This window comes from Microcebus murinus, chromosome 19 (genome assembly GCF_040939455.1).
Source record: "Microcebus murinus isolate Inina chromosome 19, M.murinus_Inina_mat1.0, whole genome shotgun sequence".
NCBI classification, from domain to species: Eukaryota; Metazoa; Chordata; class Mammalia; order Primates; family Cheirogaleidae; genus Microcebus; species Microcebus murinus.
In genome coordinates, this window is record NC_134122.1 from 37,851,971 (window position 1) to 37,875,021 (window position 23,051).

Consider the following 23,051-nt stretch of genomic DNA (forward strand, 5'->3'; position numbering starts at 1 on the left):
TCTGGCTGACAGTGGAGGTGGAACCGGCCTGAGCGCCTCCAGCCAATCAGAAAGGTGCCTCGCGTTCCCTGGCGACCATTAACGCCTAGTAGTCCGTGGAGTTGGAGGAGGCGGGGCGGCGAGAGCACGAGCTCCATCGGCCAATTGCTGAGCTCCCTGGGAAGTTGGGGCGGTGCCTTTGGAAACCGGAGGCGGGGCTGTCTCCTTGGCAACGATCCCAGCCCTCCCGGTTGGGGGAGGGGTAGATTAGGGCAACCAAAGAAGGGAAGGGACCAGAAAGAGTAGGGGTGGGTGCGCCGGTGTAGGGGAGTGGAGTTCGAGGAGGGGGTCCCAGGCTCTAGAACCTCGATGAGGCCAAGGGGTAGTCCGTCCAGGTTCCCGAGGCGCGGCCGGAGCTGACCTGGAGGCCCGGGAGGGGAGGGGAGCTAGACACCGCCCCCGCTGGCGCCGGGAAGCGTCGCTCCTTCTCGCTGACCTTGGTCTCGCTTGTCGCCTCGCCCTTGGCCACACGCACTGACGGACGCATGGCTGGGGAGACGGACAGACAGGCCCTGGACTGATGGAGACCTAGGACATAGGCACATAAACTGCCCAGCCCCTCCCGCGGGCTCTGGGGCGCCTGGTCCTCTCCTACACCCAACGCCGGGGCCATCCAGCCCAGGGTTAATGCCAACGAGTTTCCACCTCCAGCGGCTCCTAGAGAGGCCGCGGCGCTAGCCAGTGGGGGGAACTGGCCGCGGACGGACACTTCCTGTGAGGGGGGAGGGGGTTGGACGCCGCAGCCCAGCCTGGGGCTGGGGGGCCAGACGGAGGGGTCTCGGGCAGGGAGCGGTGTCCTGGGGCGGCAGGGCGAGTCGTGAAGCCCCTCATCTCCGAGGCCACGACGGGTGGGCGCCCGCGAGGGCCACAGGGCAAGCCAAGACCTTGGAAGGGGGGCGGGGCCGCGGTAGGGGAGGGGCCCGGCGGGCCGGAGAGGCCCAGGGTCAAGACGTCCGGCCTCAGGGGCCGGGGCTGGGCAGCTGCGTCCCCTTGGTCGCGCTGAGCGGGAGGGTGGCGAGGGCCCGGGTCTCAGGGCACTCAGGCCAGGTCGCAGGATCGTCCGCCATCGCCGCCGCCGTTGCACTGGGAGCCGGCGGGGATGGAACGGGAGGCGTCGCCGTGGGTCCTGGAGCCCCAGGATGTGCAAAGTCCTGACGAAATGGGGAGCCCTGAAGGGTCCCTCAAAGGTGAGGAGGGACTGCCCCTCCAAGGAGTGTACCTGGGAGCGGGAGAAGGGACTTTGGTTCTTGGGAGGGAAAGAGGGCCCGGAGCTTGGACACCTGGGACTTGGAGGAGGTGGAGGCCAGGGACTGGGTGTTCTGGGTTGGCTGAGGTGGGCGTGGGAATTTCAGCACCTGCCCAAGGGCCAGCGACCCTGCTTGAGGGTGGGGGAGCTTTGTGGCAGCCAGTGGACCAAATGACCTTCCAGGCCCCCATAATCTGGGTTTCTGTAATTCTTTGATCCTGCAGGCAACATGAGTGAGAATGAGGAAGAGGACATTTCCCAGCAAGAAAGCACTGGGGACTATGAAGTCGAAGAGATACCATTTGGGCTTGAACCCCAGAGTCCTGGGTTTGAGCCACAAAGCCCACAGTTTGAACCCCAAAGCCCCAGGTTTGAGCCTGAAAGTCCGGGGTTTGAGTCCCGAAGCCCTGGGCTTGTCCCCCCGAGCCCTGAGTTTGCACCCAGAAGTCCTGAATCAGATTCTCAGAGCCCTGAGTTTGAATCCCAGAGCCCAAGGTATGAACCCCAAAGCCCTGGGTATGAACCTAAGAGCCCGGGTTATGAACCTCGGAGCCCTGGGTATGAACCCAAGAGCCCTGGGTATAAACCCAAGAGCCCTGGGTATGAACCCAAGAGCCCTGGATACGAATCTCAAAGCTCCAGGTATGAATCCCAGAGCCCGGGATTTGAACCCCAGAACCCTGGATTTGAGTCCCAGAATCCTGAGTTCAAAACCCAAAGCTCTGAATTTGAAGCTCAAAGTTCCAAATTCCAGGAAGGTGCAGAGATACTTCTGAATCCTGAGGAAAAGAATCCCTTGAATATCCCCTTAGGAGTTCACCCCCTGGATTCCTTCACTCAGGGGTTTGGGGAGCCGCCCACAGAGGGCCTGCCCATAGGGCCACCTTTTGAGATGCCCACAGGGGCCCTGCTGGCTACACCCCAGTTTGAGATGCTTCAGAATCCCCTGAGTCTGACCGGAGCCCTTCGGGGTCCAGGCCGGCGGGGTGGCCGGGCCAGGGCTGGGCAGGGCCCTCGGCCTAACATCTGTGGCATCTGTGGGAAGAGCTTTGGGCGAGGCTCCACCCTGATCCAGCACCAGCGCATCCACACGGGTGAGAAGCCCTATAAATGTGAGGTCTGTAGCAAGGCCTTCTCCCAGAGCTCTGACCTCATCAAACACCAGCGCACACACACGGGCGAGCGGCCCTACAAGTGTCCCCGTTGTGGCAAGGCCTTTGCTGACAGCTCTTACCTGCTTCGCCACCAGCGCACCCACTCTGGCCAGAAGCCCTACAAGTGCCCACACTGTGGCAAGGCCTTCGGGGACAGCTCCTACCTCCTGCGGCACCAGCGCACCCACAGCCATGAGCGACCCTACAGCTGCACTGAGTGTGGCAAGTGCTATAGCCAGAACTCCTCCCTGCGCAGCCATCAGAGGGTGCACACCGGGCAAAGGCCGTTTAGCTGTGGCATCTGCGGCAAGAGCTTCTCCCAGCGGTCAGCACTTATCCCTCACGCCCGCAGCCACGCTCGAGAGAAGCCCTTCAAGTGCCCTGAGTGTGGCAAGCGCTTTGGCCAGAGCTCCGTGCTGGCCATCCACGCGCGCACCCACCTGCCAGGCCGCACCTACAGCTGCCCCGACTGCGGCAAGACCTTCAATCGCTCCTCCACGCTGATTCAGCACCAGCGCTCCCACACGGGCGAGCGGCCCTACAGGTGTGCCGTGTGCGGCAAGGGCTTCTGCCGCTCTTCCACGCTGCTGCAGCATCACCGGGTCCACAGCGGTGAGCGGCCCTACAAGTGCGATGACTGTGGAAAGGCCTTCTCACAGAGCTCTGACCTCATCCGCCACCAGCGGACCCACGCAGCCGGCCGGCGCTGACCTGGGGCCCCAGCAGGGCTGGGAGGTGCGGGCAGAAGAGAAGGGGACAGGGAGCTGGGGAAAACTTTAGGGAGGATAGTGGAAGAGCTGGAGGAGAATGGAAGCATAGAGGATTCTGGGAAAAGAGGGCCAGGGTGGAGGAAGTGACATGCCCTGGAGACTTAAGGGAAATGCCCTATGAAGTGGGGTTGGAGGGAAGCCAGACAGGCAGCAGAGGCTCTGGGAGAGATCCAGAGAGAGGTCAGTAGAGAGCTGGCCTCAGAAGCAGCATGCTCCTTGGTGGGTGCCTGACTGGGCGGAGTGCTAGTGGGTGGGGGGAGGGCAGGGAGGGTTACTTAATTAGAGTGGGTAGCTTAGACTGGTAGCTGCTGAGACCCTTGTTTGAGTCAGGAGCAGGCAAAGGGGTAAGTGGGGTGGGGGAGTGGGGCCATGGGGTGGGCCTGGGCATCTGGGTGCACACCCCAGCCTCCCGTGTCTTCCTTAGGCTTTGGAGCCCCTGAGTTTGAGTTCAATAAAAACCTTTATGTGGTAAAAGACTTGTCCTTAAAATGTGTGTGTGGACAGTGCTGGGCAGCAGGAAATGCTAGTTATAACCATGATCAGCCAGTGACACCCGGGGTCTTATCTTGGAAGTGCTTTGTTTTGGTTAGAGACGGGGTCTGACTATGTTGTCCCACACCACACACGGCTGTGCCCAGCTGGAAATGTTTTTATATTCAGTGTTTCACTGGAATCTTACAGATTGAGGCTCAGAAGACATAATTTGCTCATATCTTCCCAAGTTCATATCCCATGCATTGAATCCTGCACAAACACAGAGGGGGCCCAGCGTGGGAGGTGTGAGAAAGCCCTCAACTTTGCAGAGATCCAGCTTCATAAACATAGAGGGTCTGTCCTTGGGCCAGAAAACAGACTGTGATTCTCATAACCAGGCATACAGCTCGTTTTCCCTCTCTCCCTGGCTCTTAGCGCCCAACTGCCCACCCCACCCAGAACTCCAGCTAACCCCCTGTGCAGATCCTAACTTGCTCTCTGAGATGGGAGGCACAGCGGGTGTCTGCAGTTCCAGCCCCACCCATAGCAGGGTGCATATTTGACCAGGCCCTAGGACCCTCCCCCAGACTGGGCCTGATTGCCACAGCTGTTTCCTTTCTGGAATCCCTGTCACTGTTTGTGGGACCACCTTACCGCACCTTAGTCTTGCTTTCCTTTCCCATCCAAGCCTTAGCCTTCTTCCCACCTGGCCCCTCAGGAATGGATGGGGAGTTAGTGCCATCTGGGGGATTGTGGAGTTGGCCTGTTGTGACCTTAGGTGAGGACAGGCCATCCCTTGGGGAATCTGCCCAGCACATTTTGAGATGAATGCCTACTAAGGGCCTGACAGTACCCTGTGGAGGTTTATTCATTGTATTTCACAGATAGGGAAAATGGAGTTCACAGAGCTAAGCCACTCACTGGAAATCACTCTGTGGCAAAGAGGCAGATGCGACATTCAGATCATATCTGCCTGGCTTTACCTCTTCCCAGCAGCATGGCTACCCAAGCATATAAGAGAGTTTCTTGGGTCTCTGGATCCTGGCATCATCCCCCGCCCCACACCCATCTTCAGGGTCTTATAACTTATAAAAAGCAAATAACCTCTCTGACCACATTTCAGTGCAAACTGTCATGATCTGCAAGCTCTGGAAGGGGCTTTATGGATCATCTAGTTTAATACAATTTGGTTGATTTAGTGGTTTTCAAACTTTAAATTATTTTTGGAAGCAGAACATTATTTTTCAAGTGAAATCTTACAGTGTTTTAAAGACTTTTGTAAACTTTATGCAGATTTTTCTACAGACACCACACATAATTTCAAATATTACAATACCCCAACTCCTACATTTAATGGAGTTTATATAGAGAGAGCTATATGTATGTTGACTATGTGTGCAATTGACTACCTGACATGATGTAACATATGTAGACATTTACTTAATCATTTTAATTTTATTTAATTTTCATATTTTGGAGATGATTTTTTTCAGTTCCCAAATAATGTCTCTAGGCTTTTGAAAGCTGAGAGGCCGTGGGCACAGTGCCCGTGGTGCTTCACTGATAAAGTGGCCTGTGTGCACAGAACCTCAGTGTACTACACCAGAGCAAATGAGAGTCGGGGCTCCGCTGCTTGAACCCACTCTTCTTTTCTATGATGCTCCTGAGGTACCTCCAGCACCCAGGTGGAGCAGACTAAATCCGGAAATGGCATGTATCTGCCCCAAGGTCACCTGAAAAGATAGTGGAAGAGCTACCCCTCCAACAGTAGGTCTCCTGATGGGTGGTCCAGCATGCTGCTCCACGCCACACCGTCCTGCACAAATGAGCCATGTCTGTCCACTACCCTTACCCAGCGTTTATGCACTAGGAGCAGTGCTAAGCAGTCTACAAGTGTTATCTCATTTACCGCTCAATGCTCACAACAGCTCTGACACACACACAGTTTTGTTTGTTTTGGTTTGGTTTTTGGAGACAGGGTCTCTCTGTGTTGCCCAGGTTGGACTCAAACTCCTGAGCTCAAGTGGTCCTCTCTGCCTCATCCTTCCGAGTAGCGGGGACTGCAAGTGTGCCAGTTTTTTGTTGTTGTTTGTTTGTTGAGACAGAGTCTTGCTTTGTTGCCCAGGCTAGAGTGAGTGCTGTGGCGTCAGCCTAGCTCACAGCAATCTCAAACTCCTGGGCTCAAGCAATCCTGCTGCCTCAGCCTCCCAAGTGGCTGGGACTACAGGCATGCGCCACCATGCCTGGATAATTTTTTCTATATATATTAGTTGGCCAATTAATTTCTATTTATAGTAGAGACGGGGTCTCACTCTTGCTCAGGCTGGTTTCAAACTCCTGACCTCGAGCAATCCGCCCCCCCCTCGGCTTCCCTGAGTGCTAGGATTACAGGCGTGAGCCACTGCGCCTGGCCCATGGTGCGCCAGTTTTTATCCCCATTTTACAGGTGAAGAAACAAGTCCCAGGGAGCTTAAGTAATTGGCCCATATCACACGGCTAGGAAGCAGAGCCTGGATTCCAACCCAAGGCTGACTGAGTTTTGACCATTTTTCTAACAGAACTAAGATGTTATTTACTTTTTTTGACTCTTTCTCTCACAAATACAGTGTTTTCTAGAGGCCACATGACATGTGATGACATATGTCATTACTCTGTGGGATTGGGTGTTCTTTTTTAATTTTATTTTTATTTAGAGACAGGGTCTTGCTCTATCGCTCAGGCTGGAGTGCAGTGGCACAATCGTAGCTCACTGCAGCCTTTTTTTTTTTTTTTTTTTTTGCGACAGAGTCTCACTTTGTTGCCCAGGCTAGAGTGAGTACCACGGTGTCAGCCTAGCTCACAGCAACCTCAAACTCCTGGGCTCAAGCAATCCTGCTTTCGAACTCCTGACCTCAAGCAATCCACCCGCCTTGGCCTCCCAGAGTGCTAGGATTACAGGCGTGAGCCACTGGCGCCCGGCCCTCACTGCAGCCTTGAACTCCTGGGCTCAAGCGATCCTCCTGTCCCAGCCACCACACCAAGCTAATTTTTTAATTTATTTTTTTTGTAGAAAAAATACAATGCAAACTCTCGCTATGTTGCCTGGGCTGGTCTCGAACTCCTGGCTTCAATTCATCCTCCAGCTTTAGTCTCCCAAAGTGCCGGGATAACAGGCATGAGCCACCATGACTGGGCTAAGGTAACATAGATTTTAGTGGACAGAAGAGATGGAACAGGGTTTGCTGGCAAGGGCAACAGCAAGTGCAAAGGCACAGAGGTGGGGAAAGGCAAGCAGGCATGTGAGGACAGGAGCTGTTAGGCGTGTTGAGATTCCTGGACACCATGATGGCAGCTCTCATGCTGGAAGGAAACTCACTTTTTTGGTTTCAACTTTGATGAAAATATTCACAATTTTTCTTTTTAGTGTCACAAAATATCACCTCATTAGAGACAGTTCCCCATCACCTATCTCCATCACCCCCTGAGCGATGATCCTGCTTTGTTTCCTTCACAGCCCTTATCACTACCTGAAATCACATTGCTCCTTGGTTACTGTTTTCCTTCTGCAACAAATGCGTCCTGAGGGCAGGGACTGGTCTCTCTTGTCCATCTCTGTGTCTTCAAGAGCCTAGAGCGGGATCTGACACAAAGCACTGAAGAAATACGAATGAATGAATGAATGAATGAATAGACGCTGACATGTTTCACGAAACCTACCAGTGATTTCATGTCCTTTTAGTAGTTCTGTGATATTCCTGACAGTTAAGCCCTTTTCCTCCTGTCTGGGAAAATGGGCCTCACTGCTTCCTTCTCGATGTGGCACTTGTGTGCCAGCCACACGATTCCCTGGCGCTGACCCAGAAGAGGGTCAATGAGGCTGGGCTTGGACACACTGTCTGTGGCTTGCATGCTACGCTCGGGAATGTTCCTGTCTCTCCTGGAGGCAGAAGGGGGCCATCAAAGATCGCTGCTGGGGACACCAGAATGTTGCTTCTCACCTCCAGCCTTCTCTCCTCTGCCAGAGCTGGACTGGAAGGTGGCCTTAGAGTCACCCGGGAACACTCAGTGTTCCCGGGGAGTCCTAATGACCACAAGAGGGCAGCAGTGACTGGCCCCCTCTATCCTAAAGGGGGGCTGAGGGCTTTGCTCCTTCAATCATTGTTTTAAAAACATGATTTGGAGGATCTGTACGCCCAGGATAATGAATTGTCAAATGTCCCCTAACCTTTTCCATGTTCTGTGCTTCTCTTTTGAGTGAACTCACAATGTCACACATGGGTCAGTACGTGAGGGTAGTCATCCCCCGAAGAAAAGAAAAGGAAATGAAGGAAGAAGAGCTGACTATTTGGGTGCCATTTACTGAAAAGGTTGAGAGGGAAATGTTCGTTTAATGGAACCAGGCTGGAATGTCGCACCAGTGCAAACGCATCACAAAACTAGATGGAGTTTCACATTTATTGGTTAAATGTGTGCAGGTCCTGTGCTTGGTGCTGGGGCTCCAGGTAGACAGACATGGTCTCCACTCTGAGTCACAATCTCCAGTGGGGGCCCCTGCACAGGTGTGACAAGTCCTGTGGGAGGCTGTGGAGCCTGAGAGGACTAAGCCCCGAAGGATGGGGACACCATGGGGCCATCCAAACCTTTTCTGTTTTCCACAGCCTCCGTCATTAATTCAACGAAACTGTGTCAAGCACCGACTATGTGCCCTGCCCTTTGATATCACCAGGGATTCCATGGTGAACAAGAGAGGTGTGGTCCCTACCCTCATGGAGTTCACGGTCAGAGGGACAGGTATTAAGTGCATAAATCATTAACCAGAGCAAATGTGACCTGTGGCCTGAAGGACAGGTGCAGGCTGGTGTACGTGTGAACAGTGTGGGAGCCCGGCTGAGTCGGGGTCAGGGGCTGCCCGGAGGAAATGACACGTGAGCTGGGCTGAGTGAGGGTGAGCTAGGAGAGCCGGAGGAGGGTTCCAGAGAAAGGCTGGTTTCATTGGAGCTAAGAGAGGGAGGTGGGATGTCTCTAGAAGTGGCTGTGAAGGCCATGGGGCCCAGTTTTGCCTTGGAAAGCCTATTAAGGAATTTGGTCTTTGGCCAGAGAGCAAGGCGTTGGTAGCAGTCGTGTAGTGACACCGATCACATTTGCTCTCTGGCAGCAAAATGGCATTCTGACTGCACCCCCGGCAAGAGAGAGTGCAGGGACAGGTTCCAGGAGTCTGTGACATCTGTGGACATCTAAGGGCAGGTGTGACGTCCGGGAGAGTCGCTAGGTCCTGAGACTACGGTTTCTCCAAAATTAGATCAGACATTCTCTTCCAGGGGAGGGAACTAAGAGAGGCTGGTGGAAGCCAGGACCATCTGATAATTACAAGGCCTCACCTCTGTAGCTTTCCTGGCCTGCTCCTCAACAGATTCCACTGTGAGCCTGCAAAGGGGGCAGGCAGCAATGAGCTCCATATTCAAGATAGGGAAACTGAGGCCTAGGGAGGGGCAGGCAGTGACTTGCCCAAGGACACAGTGAAATGCAGGTTGAGGCAGACAGGCCCCAGGCGTCCTGAGTCCAGACCCAGGCCTCAGTCCTTTTCATCCTTGCCACCTCCATCCTGGGCCTCCTCCCCATGCAGGGGCTCCAGGCAGCCTGGATCAGCGGCCTCTTCCCCGGACACCAGCTTCCCAGCATCTTCGCCAGGGATTCCATTTGGAACACCTACGTCAGCCTCCATCTTCTCCTTCAGGTCCCGCTTGAAGAAGCCAACCTGTACGAAAACAAAAATTGCATGAGCAAAGCGTCCATGGCGCACTTTGGACTGGTCAGCCCCAGGAAAATGTGAGGACACTTTTTCTGTTAATAAGCCCGAAGTGCCATAGTCACATGGTGTCTGCTCAGGCCATGGGGTTAGGGCATCTGCTGCTCTTGGTTCTTGGCAATATTTTCAAAAGCTTTAAGTTTAATAGTTCATTCTTTGGGCTCATCAAAATGTCATGTACCAATCTTTCAGGCAGGTGATTCGACACTATCTAATAATACTAATAGTAAAAGCCAATGCTTACGTAGTGCATGTTATATGCCGTATCCTCTCAAAACAAATAGATATGTAAGCTCAAAACATATCTATTTGGACTGGGCATGGTGGCTCAGACCTGTATTCCTAGCACTTCGGGAGGCCAAGGTGGGAGGATCATTTGAGGCCATGAGTTCAAGACCAGCCTGAGCAAGAGTGGGCTGTCTCTACTAAAAACAGAAAAAATTAGCCAGGCGTGGTGGTGCACCTGTAGTCCCAGCTACTCAGGAGGCTGAGGCAGAAGGATTGCTTGAGCCCAGCAGTTTGAGGTTGCTGTGAACTAGGCTGATGCCACGGAACTCTAGCCCAGGTGACAGAGTGAGACACTGTCTCAAAAAAAAAAAAAATATATATATATATATATATGCATGTGTATGTGTATATATATTCTTCTGCCCAGCAACTCCACCTCTAGGAATTAATTCTAAAGAATATTTGGACAGAGTGTACAGAGACTTGGGTAACAAGAGCCATTTTTTTGTCAAATTGTTTGACATGGATTAGAAACAATCTAAATGTTCAGCAATAGGGAACTTGTTAAATAAAAGATAGGGCACCCAAACAGCAGAAAACTAGTGAAATTAAAAAGCAAGATGTAGAGAGCTGATTGTGCTCACACAGAAAGATATCAAGATATAGTATTAATAAGCTGGAGATGGTGGCTCACGCCTCTAATCCTAGCATACTGGGAGGCCGGGGCAGGAGATCGCTTGAGCTCAGGCATTCAAGACCAGCCTGAAAAAGAGTGAGACGCCATCTCTATAAAAACAGAAATCTCTATAAAAACAGAAAAAATAGCCAGGCATGGTGGCATATGCCTGTAGTCCCAGCTGCTTGTGAGGCTGAGGTGAAAGGTTTGCTTGAGCCCAGTGTGTGAGGGTGCTATGATGATACTCTAGCAAGAGAATGAGATCCTGTCTCAAAAAAAAAAAAGAAAAGAAAAGAAAAGAAAAGAAAATTATATAGCATCAAGTGGAAAATACAAGTGCCTGAACAGTACATATATAGTATTATCCCATTTATGTTTTCTATATAGACACACATAAACTGACTTTCTATTTTTCTCTCTCTCATGCTCACATGTGTACACATATGTTAACAATAAAATTAGAACCTGGAGGAATATAAACAAAATGGTTGTTAATGACAACCCTCTAGGGGTGCAATAGGGAGAAACTTGGATTTTCTATGTTCTCTCTCTCTCTTTTTTTTCTCCCTAAGTGTTGGGATTACAGGTATGAGCCACCGCATCAACCTGTGTTCTCTTTTCTGTAATATTTGAGTTTTTTTATACATGGAATATCTGCCTTCTGATACTCTTCATCTGTAATTTCTACTTGTCCTTTAAATCCCAACTCAAATGCCACCTCTCTTGGGCGGCCTTCCCGGGCCCCTGCAGCCCCTCTGTTCTGGGCTCTAGTGCACACGGCTGGGGCTGTAGCTCTCATCGTGCTCGTCCCTTTCTGTCTTCCCCATTAGACTGTGAGCTCCACAAAGGCAGGAACCCCGTGTGTGGCATTAGCCTCTGCCTCCTGGTGCCTGGTGCCATGCCCGGCACCCAGGAGGCCCTTGATATGTGGCTACTTCCCTTTCTCTCTCCTGTCCCGGGACTCTAGTCCTGCCTCTGCAGGTGCTGGGCTGTGTGATGGGGGGAGTCTCACTTGCTCTGTGGGCCTTGACAGCCTTCTCGGTCACAGGAGGGAGCAGCTGAGCCCCCCCACCCCCAGCTTTAACGTTCCCTGGTCTTGGTGTGCTCCTCCCTGGCTCCTGCAATCCCCGGTCACCACCCCAAGCCATGCCTGCCACTCCCAGGTGCTCCCACCTTGTACAGCGCTATGAAAATCAGCAGCAGCAACAGCAGCCCCCCGATGCCGCTCAGCACGTAGAGATATAGCATGTTTTTCTCATACATGATGTCAACCTTCATGGTGACCTGGGAGAGGAGGGGGAGGGAGTGCAGGGAAGAAGCCTTTCCCAGCCCTAAAGTCCCTGTGTCCATCTCATCCCCCATCTCATCGTGTCCATCTGGACCGCGCCACAGCACCAGGCTCTGGCTCCAGCCCCTCTCGATCCAACGTGTTACCTGCTGCAGTCACTGAGTGACTTGGCCAGTGTGCACCATGGCCTGTCCTAGGCCTTTAAGTGGCTTCCCATGAATCCCAGGATCAAATGCCAGAATCTCAGCTCAGCATTCAAAGCCTTCCAGAATCTGGCTTCTGCCTGCCTTATAGATTCATCTTCCCTTCTCACGCTCCACCTGCCCATCGGACTGAACTTCCCGCTCTTTGGCACTGCCCTGCCCACTCCGCCGTGGTGGGCCCTGCACCCACTGCTCTCCGCTTACAGCCTCTTTTTTTCCTCACCCAGGGACTGAGTGGGGAGCCCTTGGCTAAGCTGCCATCAGATTGATCTTTACCCAACACATAAGATGACCACATCTCAGGTGACCTTGTGGTCAGTCACTTGCCCACCAGCAGTGGTGGGAGCTTCTCTAAGGCTGGCTCTTTGGAGAAGTTCTCACTGGTGGAGCCCAGACCTTTTCCTAGGAGGCTCTCCCCCCTCTAGCTCTGCCCCAGGCTCCTCGGCGCCCTCTGCTGCCTGCTCCTGGGGCTCCTGAGCGGGGAGAGATACCTGGGCCATGGAGGCGTTGCTGCCGTAGAGGTGGAAGTGCTTGCTGCTGTTGAAGGAGATGGAGAGGGAGCTGCAGAGGCTGAGCATGGAGGAGGCCTGTGGAGGGGACAGGGGTTGGGGACAGATATCAGGACCTCAACACAATGGGAGGGGCAGAGGCGCATGGGCCCCAGCAGGGGGCACCACCTCTACTCAGCTCTCTGCTGTGGCATCCTAACATGTCACTCCTAGTTAGAAGGAAAGTGTTCCTATAACGAATATGTCATAACTACCCATAGGCCCATGAAAACAGCATTGCAAATTTCAAACAAATAATGGATTCCCTTTCATCTGTAGCTGTGTAAACACGAGGGATTTTTCATCAAGATAGGGGAAAGAAAAAATGGAAGAGGACTGTCTGGTGAGGAGCCCACCCACCACTACCCCCAGACGCCTGGCCCCACGGCCACACCACGTCTGTCACAGCAGGCGCTACCTCAATCTCCCCCACCAGCTCCACAGTCCCGATCACTTGGATGAGGATCTCTTGCTTGAAGACAACTGGGCAGCGGAACTTGGCTCCGGAGAGACAAGGCTGGCGGGGGAAGGAGATGGGGGCTCAGGGAGGCCTGTGTGCCCCTGCACGCTGCCCGTCCCAGCCGCCTCGCAGCTCACGCTGCCATACCTCAGCCGAAACGGGCGGCCTCTTCGGGTCCTCATGATGGCAGTGGACAGGAGGCTCCTAGGAACGAGGGGTGGGGTCGTCAGCTAGTCAAAGCCTCCCCCCAGCCCAGATAAGAGCCTGGTATCCCAGTTCTCCCCACAACTGCACTTGCCAGGGTGAGTTCAGACATCACTGAGCCCACCATCCTCACACGCTTCCCACGCACCTGGCCCCGCCCTCTGCGCCCTGCACGTGCTCAGTCCTCAGGCCAGGGCAGTCCCGTCTCCTGGGCAGCACTCACCATCTGCACGCTCCACGTGTGTGTGATGGGCCCCTCGCTGAGCGGCTGTGGAACCCCAACCACGGCCTCCAGGATGGGCATGTTGTGGTCGTAGACGGAAGGCTGGATCCTCACCTGGCACAGAGGACAAGCGATTGCACAGCCCTTAATGCCAGTCACCCCAACTGCCGCCCCAGACCCCACGTGCTCTCAAACACCTCTTCCAGTTCTCATCGGTGAGTCCCGAGAGCCCCTATTCGCTAGGCTGTGTGTAATGACCACAGCCAGTTGGTCAAGCGCTCCAGGCCTTACAGTGTGGGTCTGTGCTCTTCCTCCACTTGGAACGCTCTTCCCCGCTTTCTCCACGGCACACCCTCACATGCCCTGCAAGGTCCTGCTTCGACAGCATCTCTGAAGGTCTGGATGACCCCCCGAGGACAAAGCAGCTCCCTGTCCTGTATTCGCACGCACTCTGAATGTCCCCAGCAGGACGGCACAGTGTCTGCCCAGGTGTCTGTATCTCCACTAGACCATGAGCTTCTGAGGACAGGAGCTATGTCCTATTTTACCTCCAGCTCCCTTTTGCTTCACACGGTACTTAGCACATGATAAGCCTCTGAAAAAGGAGTTTTTTGAATGAGTGAATGATATTTAACAAGAAGAGATGCAAAAATTATTTGCATAATGCAGGTTGGGAATGGCTCGTTTTGGCAACTACACTGAGTTAAGAAACATTTTCTGAGTGCATTTTATATAAAAAGAACTATCTGTGCTAGGGCTGGCAATGTGTAAGAAAGTGACACAAGAGTGGCACCAATAATGTCTCAGGGAGGCCAAGCAGGGAAATGTATATCTGATTTGAGGGGTTCTATTGCTCATTCAGTCAACAAACATTTGTGGACACTTAAAATATCTGTGAAATTGAAAAGGCCTAATGTCAGAGGCAGCATTTGAATGTAACTGTGAAAGATGGACAGATGTTAGGTGAAGGCGGGGGAAGGTGGCATCTGGAAAGAGAAGAGGCAGGGAGTAGGGCAGTGCCAGGTGAGTGACATGTGGCTGGAGGGTGGGTACCTGGGAAGGAGCCGTGGGAGACAAGGCTGGAAAGGAAGCTTAGGATTGGAGCTCAGAAGGCTGGAGGGGAAGGAGTCAGGGCCCCCTCGGCCAGGCAATGGGGAGTCATGGAAGGCAGCCGAGGAAGGCAGTGGCTCCGGGGAGGTCTGTTCACTGCAGGTGTGGAATGGAAAGAGGACGGGAAAGGCAGATCATGACCCAAGTGGGAGCTTGTCTCAACAGCCCAGTTTCAAGAAGGCAAGAAGTTGGGTCTGAGTAGTAGCAGGGGCCAAAGAGAGAGGGGGACGGCACAACAGGACGTGGGGAAGCAGCAAGATGGGCAGGAGGAAGGAGAAATTCACCCCAACTTGCAAGTTTTGCTTAAGGAAAAGATGGTGCCTTTAAAGGATTACAAGCAAGCAGAGGAGACACTGGCTTAGGGAAAATGACAAATTTGGTTTAGAATATGTTGAAACCAAAGTTTTGAGAGCAGCAATTGCACTCCTAGTGATGCTATGCTATACTATACTATACGGTACTATACTAACTATACTATACTATATGGTACTGTGCTATAGTCATCTTCCAAAGTGAAATGAAAATGCTCTTAACTTGGTCCATGCCCACTCCTCCCTCAGAGACTCCTGTTACAGAAACCTCAGCCCAGGGGGCAGCCCTTCTCCTCTAAGCCCCCGGAATGAAGGGCACTATTACAGCACTGACCATATTGCATGAGAAATGGCAGATCATTAATGCAGAGTTTAAACTCATGGATTCTGATGTTCAAGTAGGGCAGGTTACTGGCCTGTCTGTGGTGCAGATTTCTCATCTATCCAACTGGAATGACAATGCCAATCTTACAGATCTCACAGGGTGTCGTGAGAAGACAGGAGGTCGCATGTAGAAAGCATGCACTGGGCACAGAACTTGGGTGAGTGGGCAGGGTCCCCGTCTTATTTACTGCTGACCCAGCACCTAGCAAAGTACCTAGCCTAGAACAGGGGCTCATTAAATGTTTGAATAAAAAAAGTAGGTTCTCTTTCAGAGTCCTTCTTGTTCTCAAGTTCTACAGTGAACTTCTTGTTCTATATTGAACTCCTCCTCCTCATATATTAAGTGGAAAGGAGTTAGTCAGTACCTAACTCCCTGCTGCCGGAAGTCTTTAAGTACAGGCGTGAAGCCAGGGAGAAAGGCTTCTGGAACTAGGTGGAGGGCTGGCCCTGTTGACAATGGGGACCATGTCTACTTGGTGCCTGCATCCTCAGTCCTCAGGACAGGGCTGAATGAATGTGTGACCAAGAAGGACCTTTCACACAGGGGTTCATACCTGGTAGATGTGCTTGAATTGCTGGATCTTGGGACCTTTGGAGGTGAAACTGATATAGAGTGTGGAGTTTTTGTGGCTGTGGAGAGAGAAGAACAGAGATGGGAGGTCGAAGAGAAGCATCCCCGACTCCAGGGAGCCGCTGAGCTGCCAGCCACTGTGCAAGGGACCGCACAGGCATGACCTCATTCAGTCCTTACAATGACCTGCTGTTTCCCTTGGGAAACTATGGCTCCTGGAGGTGTCAGCCTCTTGCCCAAAGTCCCACAGTGGAGGAGGGACAGGACTAGAGCACAGGGCGATGTGCCTTGGGGGCTGTGTCCTCCCCATGATGTGCCACCTCACCAGTGTCTGAGCTGTCCTTTGGGCCCAGTTCATCTCCTGGATAACCACGACAACCTCTGACTCCCTCTCCCACCCATCCTTCCAACACACACTGCTGCCTGCTCTTCCTAACATCTCTCCCATCCTTCCGCTCACCTGCTCAGAATCCCTCCATGGCTCCCTGCTGCCCACGAGGGTCAGGTCCACAGCCCCCCATGTCCAGGCTGCCTCCCCACTGCTCCCCTGAACACACTTGCCCTCAGCTAAGCCTGTCCTCTCCCCACTCCCCAGATCTGCCCTCTGCTTCCTGCCTCCCTGCTTTCGCCTATGCCAAGTGAGCTCGCTGATGAGAGTGAGCCTGCCTCCTTCCTGGCTCTTATCCTCACGTCCCCACCCTCCAGCCCCAGTCCAAGCCCCACCTTCCCCATGCACACTTCTGTCTCTCCCCCAGCCCACACGGATCTCTCCTGGCTAATTCCATACCGATATCATTCCGTTTGGTATTTGTGTTCAAAAGCACTGGAGACCTGGGCTCAGACGCGGTCCCTCTCCTTATCTCACTGAGCCAATTTGAAAAAGCCACTCTGCTTGTCTAGTTTTTTTCCGCTTTAAGCAACACAACCCAACCAGCAATCCCCATGGGTCCTTCTTGCCACAGCACTGTGAGATTCACTGAATTTGGCCTTTCCAACTTGATCGTAAGCTTCCTGAGGGCAAGGGCCATTGTGACAACTTCTCTGCTGCCTCTTCTAGCACTGCTGGCCCAAGAAGGCAGAGAATTTAGCATGACAGAAACAGTCAAGAGCTTGGCTGGGGCTTTGGAGTCAGACACACTTAGGTTCAGACCCTGGCTTCAGCAATTCTGCACCATGACCTTGGGCAAGCATCTGCCATCTCTGAGCCTCAGTTTGTTCGTTAATTAAATGGAGAGAGGCACAGCTGCCTCAGAGGTGTAGAAGGCTCCAGGGAAAGCCAGCATCAGAGCACTGCAGCTGGCCCAGAGTCTGACAGCAGGTCAGCTTCAGATGACCGACTCAGAGCTCTTAAAGGTCCCTCACTCTTTGGAGAGTTGAAAACTGCTGGGCATGTGGCTGGAATCTGTTCTAATTACCCATGGGGTGGGGGGGGGGCTCCAGGAAAGGAAGGAGGCTCAGAAGGAGGGGCCCTGGGTGGGGAGGCAGAAGAGGGAGCAGAGGGTTGGCTGGGAAGGACTCACTCCTCAATGAGGACGTTGACAGGGTACAGGACTGGGATGCTGGTAGTAGCCAAGTTGTCCTTCAGGAGGCCTGAGTCCTCATTGTCACTGCAGTGGGGCAAGATAGAGGGCAGTGTCAGGAGACAGACTTGGCCGGGATGGCACGGCGGGCTAGGACAGGACAGGCATGCTGGCGGGCCTGCCCGGGGCCTGCTCACCACTTCACATGGGCGTGCAGCTCGACAAAGTCCCCCCAGGAGCTGTTCAGCAGCGTATTAAACATCACGTGGACAACGACCTGGCAGGGAAGGAAGGGAATGAAGACAAAGGGCTCAGGGGCAGCCTCAGCACCACCCGGCCCCCACACTTGATCCCCATAATCTCAGGGCCTCTTATCAAGTGCTCGCTACATTGCAAGTACTGCGCTGGATGTGTATCCCCATTGTACAGATGAGGAAACTGAGGCTCCAAATGATCAAGTCATGTCTATAAGGACACAAATGAATAAGCCCATTTCAGGTTTGCTTGATTCCAAAGTCCAGGCTCTCAAACATGACACAAAAATCTCCACACCCATTTCCCTTGGGGTAGGGGGTGACGAAAGCCCTCCTGCTGCAATCACCTGCTCCCTTCCCCAGAGCCAAGAACTCCCTCGCCTCCGCGGCTCATAGCCCTTGGCTGCTTGGCTCCAAGGAACCCGACACACTCACCGAGCTGCCTGCTTTAAAGATGGGAGAGCTCACATTGCAAGAGAGGGTCTTGGGCAGAATCTTGGACTCCTCGGGAAGCTCCTCGCAGCTGACAGGCATCTGGCTGTGGGGCTGGGAGTGGGAGGAGAGAGAGCAGGCTCACTGGTGGGCAAGGCCAAGCGCTCCCCCACCTCCTCCAGGGCTCGGTCCCTGCCACGGCTTGTTCTCAGAGACGCAGGGCCAAAGAATCAGGAATGCAAGCAGAGGTTTAGAATAAAGATGATCACTGCACTATTTATAATAGTAAAAAACTGGAAGTGACCAAACAGTTCAAAGAGATAGGAATGGTCCAATAAATTATGGTACAATCAAAGGAGAGAATATTGTGAAGTCTTTAAAATGTGCTGCTATATCTACACCTTCAGCAACCATTTTAAAAATGAACTTGATCCCCGGCTGAGCATTATGAAATTTGTCTTCGTCACAGTCTTATGACGGACATATTTCAGCCACAGTCTGTAAAGGGACACAGATAAGGAAATAGAGGCTCAGGGAGGTTAAGTGACATCCCCATGGTCAATGCAGGGATCTGGTAGGAACTAGAATACAGGACTGTGCGACATCAGATCTCAAATTCTTATTCTATTAGACGCCCCTTAAGTAAGCACTGAATGTTTCTGTATAAGAATAATTTGGCCGGGTGCAGTGGCTCACGCCTGTAATCCTAGCACTCTGGGAGGCTGAGGAGGGAGGATCGCTCAAGGTCAGGAGTTCGAGACCAGCCTGAGCAAGAGTGAGACCCCGTCTCCACTATAAATAGAAAGAAATTAATTGGCCAACTAGAACTATATAGAAAAAATTAGCCAGGCATGGTGGCGAATGCCTGTAGTCCCAGCTACTCAGGAGGCTGAGGCAGAAGGATTGCTTGAGTCTAGGTGTTGGAGGTTGCTGTGAGCTAGGCTGACACCAGGGCACTCTAGCCCAGGCAACGGAGTCGGAGTGAGACTCTGTCTCAAAAAAAAAAAAAAAGAATAATTCAAGTGTCCACAGACAGAGGAATGGGAAAATAAGATGTGGTATGTGTGTGTGTGTATATATATATATAATGAAATAAATATTATTCAACCTTAAAAAGGAAGGAAATTCACACACACTACCACATAGATAAATGTCAGAAACATCACGCTAAGTGAAAGAAGCCAGACACAAATAACAAATACTGTACGAAATATCTAGAACAGACAAGTTCACAGGGACACAGAAACGAGCTCAGAGGGCACAGGGCAGAGCGGGCTGGGATCGTGGAGGAACCGCCCAACGGGCACAGAGCTGCTGTCAGAGCCAGCGGCAGCTCTGCAAAGAGACAGTGGTGATGGCTGACGACATTGTGCATGTATGCAATGCCACTGAATTGTAAGCTGAAGAATGCTGAAAACGGTAAAATTTGTATTACATATATTTTACTGCAATAAAATTTTTTTGGGGGAAAAACAACCATATGGAGAGCAAAATGCCAGTTATTTAAAACAAATGTAGAATAAATACACTATTTAATGTGTGTGCATGTGTATAGATAAACAGATAATATGAATCTCTGTAACTAAGTACAGGAAATTAAGAAGGGTAAACACCAAAAGGTCCAAAGTAGTAATTGCTTTGATGTGGTCAGGGCTTTAAAAAAAAAGAAGCAGTATATGGGGGAAGTTGAAGAAGTATATGGGTGATTTTCTTCTTTAAAACTCTCTGATTTCCAAGATTCTGTGGTGATCATGTATTACTTTTATAATAGTAATTTAAACACAAAAGCTGTATGTAAAATAATCCAGACCATGCCTCAGAAACACTCTGGTCACTTCATGAGGGAGGTGACCCACCTCACTCACCCACGCACCTGGGCATCACCAAGCGCACCTGGGAACGGTGCGGGCCCTCTTCCACACACTCCATCTCACGTGACCCTTGCACTGAGCCCGTGGGTGTCCCCAGCCTGGCTTTTCAGTTGTGGAATCTGAGGCTCACAGAGGGTGAACCTTATACCTCAGATCATACAGCTCGAGGGTGACTATCCGACAGAGAACCCAGATGTGACCCTAAGACCTCTGCCTGCCTGCCTGCTCCTGCCACGTGTTAGGTCTGGCTCTGTGGACACGCCCTGCCTTTGGCTCACCTTGAGCACCTCCACCTTGCGGAAGGAGAGTCCCCGGGAGACGGTCAGGCCCAGCTGCACCCAGTAAGCATCTTCCGCCAAGTTGCTCAGCGCCAGCTCCACAGAGAGGCTGGCAGAGGGGGTCAGACGCAGGGCTCTGGATCTGCGGGGAGATTGGGGGGGGGGCGGGAAGTTATGGAGTCGAGATGAAGGAAGCAGGACCAGGGGGAGGGATTGCAAAGCTGAGGCATACAATAGGCCAGAAAAAATAAATATAAAAAATAAGCTCCTATGCTCAGGCTTTAAGCTTTGCAATCTCATCAAATGCAGAGAGGGGAGTTCCACGAAGTTGTTGCATTTCTCAGAAGAGGAAACTAAGGCCCGGAGAGGGAAGTGGTGTCCCCAGATGGCACATCTGGCGAGTGGAGGGGGGGTGATGACTCCATGGCCAGCATTCTTTCCAGCACACGGGGGCTGCCTCAGAGTGGACAGGAGGCCAGGGGTGGACGCCTCACGGACCTCACAGGGGAGAAGGACAGCTGCAGGTTGGCCTCACATTTCTTGTCTTCCCCACAGTTCTTCTCAAAAGGGATCTGAAAGGCCAAGAAGAAAGGACCAGGAGACTCAGGCCCCAAACCCAGAGGGGGCTGACCCCAGGTCACTCTGCCGGCCCCTCCTCCCCTCTTACCTCCCTGGTCTCTGAGTGTGGTGAGGGTCGCAGGATGGGCTGTATGTCCTTGGCCTGCTGAGCACGGAGGAAAGATCAGCTGAGGCAGGAGAACTCATGAGGGAGCGTTGGAGGGGCAGGGACTCGGGGCTCACCAGGGCTGGCTGCCGTCTGCCCCTCCTAGGTGCCAGCTTCCTTCCGAGAGCTGCCCCTCTCCCTGTCACCTGTGCAGCCCTGCTCTGCGGGCATCTCCTAGATGGGAAGCTGAGGTTCAAGGTGCCCCATTCGTTCTCCCAGACATTAGACCAGGGCCATGACAAACAGTCCCCACGATTCCTGCCTGGGCAGGACCTCCTGGCTGTACAGCCTGCAACCCACCTCCCTGTGAATAGCTCTTTCACCGTGGTTCTCCTCCATTAACCCCAGTTCCCCCTAGAACACCTCTCCATCTTTTATCAGATTGAGGCCAATTTTTTTAAAAAGATGATCTTGCTCTGTCACTCAGACTGGAGTACAGTGATGTCATCATAGCTCACTGCAACCTCTAATTTCCAGGCTCAAGCCATCCTCCTGCCTCAGCCTCCTAGGTAGCTGGGACTACAGGCGAACACCACCATGCCTGGCTAATTTTTCTTCATTTTTTATACAGACAGGTGTCTTGCTATGTTGCGCAGGCTGGTCTCAAACTCCTGGCCTCAAGCAATCCTCTGGCCTTGGCCTCCCAAAGCGCTGGGATTACAGGTGTGCCAATTTTTTCAACATTTCCTGAGCTTCTACTCTGGGCTAGGCCCCATGCTAGGCACTAGGTATACACCAGAGAACAAAACACAGGTACTGCCTGCCCTCCCATTCTGGTGAAAGAGGTGACTCAGCATTTTTAACAGAGTGGGTCAAATGTCATGATGGGACAAGTACAGGGTATCTGCAGAGCACGTAGAAAGGACTCTTATCCCAGACTTGGGGATCAAGGAAGTTTCCTGAAGTATGACATCACAACTGAAATCTCAAGGAAGAGGAAGAGGGAGCTAGTTATGATCTAAATGGAGAGGGAGGAAGAAAGAACAGTCTATACAAAGGCCCAGAGGCCAGAGAGAGATTGTGTGTCAAACAAGGAGCAAAGTTGCTCGTGCCGGCTGGAGCACTGTTCGTTAGCAGGGGCAGAGATAAAAGCACAGTCCAGATGCCGCTGAGCCTTGCAGGCCATTTTAGGGGGCTGGGATTTAATCCTAAGGGTAATGGGGCCCTGGAAGAATTTTATGGGTTATCAGCTGTATGTTCTAGAAAGATTCCAGCCTCCTCTGCTTCCAGATCACCTACCAAGCAGGCGCCAGACTCTTCCTTCAGGGGCTGAGGTCCTTGGCTTCTGCTGACTGCTTGTCACCTACCCTCAACATTTATACACAGATGCCTACCACCCTTCAGACCACAGCCAGGCCCAGATGGGTGTCCAGGGCCTCTACCCTGCTAAGCCATCTTCCTGCCAGCAGCTACGCCCAGCTCCCCGTTTCCCTTGATTCACCGCTATGCCTTTCCTCCTCGCTCCACCTACCCAAAGTCTACTCATTTTGCAAGATCCAGAACCAGTGACACCTCCCTCAGGAAGTCTTTTTTTGACAACGGTGATCTCAGGTCTCTTTTCCCCATACCACATAGTTTGGTGTTTAATTAGTGCTCATAGCAGAGACATATCCTTTCTTGCCTTCTGCCTTTAAGATAGAGCCTAACCAGGCTTGACCTTCCCTTAAAAAAAAAAAAAAAAAAAATACAGCCTCCACTGTTTATCTGGTGGCATGGCAGTGTGGGTAGAAGACTACTTTTCTCAGCTTCTTTTTTAGCTAGATGTGACCACGGAGCTGTGTTCTGACCCAGAGATGTAAGTGAATGTGCTATGTGGCTTTGCAGAGGGAGGATATTCTCAAGGGGAGGGTGTGTGCTCTTCTCCCACTGCCCGAGGCCAGGTGCAGACATGGTTAGAGCTTTAGCAGACAGCTGTGGCCACAAGAAGGTACACAGAGGATGGAGAAGCAGCAAGATCAGAGCAGGGGTAAGCAAGCTGTGGCCAGAAGGTCAAATCCAGCTCCCACCTGTTCTGTAAATAAAGTGCTATTGGAACACAGCCACATTCATGTCTTTACCCACGGTCTCTGGCTGCTTTGATGCTACGATAGCAGAGTTGAGTAGTTGCAACAGAAGCCACATGGCCTGCAAGGCCAAAAATATTTACTGTCTGGCCCTTTCCAGATAAAGTTTGCCAACCCCTGATTTAGAGGCTTGGAATTGCCACCGTAACTTCAACCTGCCTTTTACAGGAGAGAGAAAGACTTTTCTTGTTTTTAAGCTAATTTTAATTTGAATCTCTGTTGTTTGCAACTGAGT

At 52.3% G+C, this 23,051-nt stretch overlaps 2 protein-coding genes across 5 annotated transcripts in view; one reads left to right on the top strand and one right to left on the bottom strand.

The window, feature by feature from the left end:
- Window positions 1–926: 926 nt before the first annotated feature.
- ZNF768 (zinc finger protein 768) lies at window positions 927–3,497 on the top strand. Its single transcript, XM_020281343.2, has 2 exons — window positions 927–1,226; window positions 1,510–3,497. The coding sequence occupies exons 1-2, from the start codon at window positions 1,139–1,141 to the stop codon at window positions 3,147–3,149; spliced, it is 1,728 nt and encodes a 575-aa protein (XP_020136932.1). The 5' UTR covers window positions 927–1,138; the 3' UTR covers window positions 3,150–3,497.
- A 4,606-nt stretch (window positions 3,498–8,103) lies between these two features.
- ITGAL (integrin subunit alpha L) overlaps window positions 8,104–23,051 on the bottom strand; it is a 38,399-nt gene continuing 23,451 nt past the window's right edge. For 2 of the 4 annotated variants that reach the window (XM_012764226.3, XM_012764224.3), the window contains exons 19-31: window positions 20,697–20,750; window positions 20,528–20,601; window positions 20,030–20,171; window positions 17,884–17,994; window positions 17,392–17,471; window positions 17,195–17,281; window positions 15,658–15,733; window positions 13,299–13,412; window positions 13,019–13,075; window positions 12,830–12,928; window positions 12,355–12,450; window positions 11,546–11,656; window positions 8,104–9,417 (exon numbers count right to left, since the gene is read on the bottom strand). In XM_012764226.3, the coding sequence (XP_012619680.1) occupies window positions 9,235–9,417; window positions 11,546–11,656; window positions 12,355–12,450; window positions 12,830–12,928; window positions 13,019–13,075; window positions 13,299–13,412; window positions 15,658–15,733; window positions 17,195–17,281; window positions 17,392–17,471; window positions 17,884–17,994; window positions 20,030–20,171; window positions 20,528–20,601; window positions 20,697–20,750 (1,284 nt within the window). In that variant the 3' untranslated portion in view covers window positions 8,104–9,234. Of the gene's footprint in view, window positions 9,418–11,545; window positions 11,657–12,354; window positions 12,451–12,829; window positions 12,929–13,018; window positions 13,076–13,298; window positions 13,413–15,657; window positions 15,734–17,194; window positions 17,282–17,391; window positions 17,472–17,883; window positions 17,995–20,029; window positions 20,172–20,527; window positions 20,602–20,696; window positions 20,754–23,051 lie in introns of all 4 variants that reach the window. The other 2 variants (XM_020281344.2, XM_012764223.3) reach the window with 1 other exon arrangement.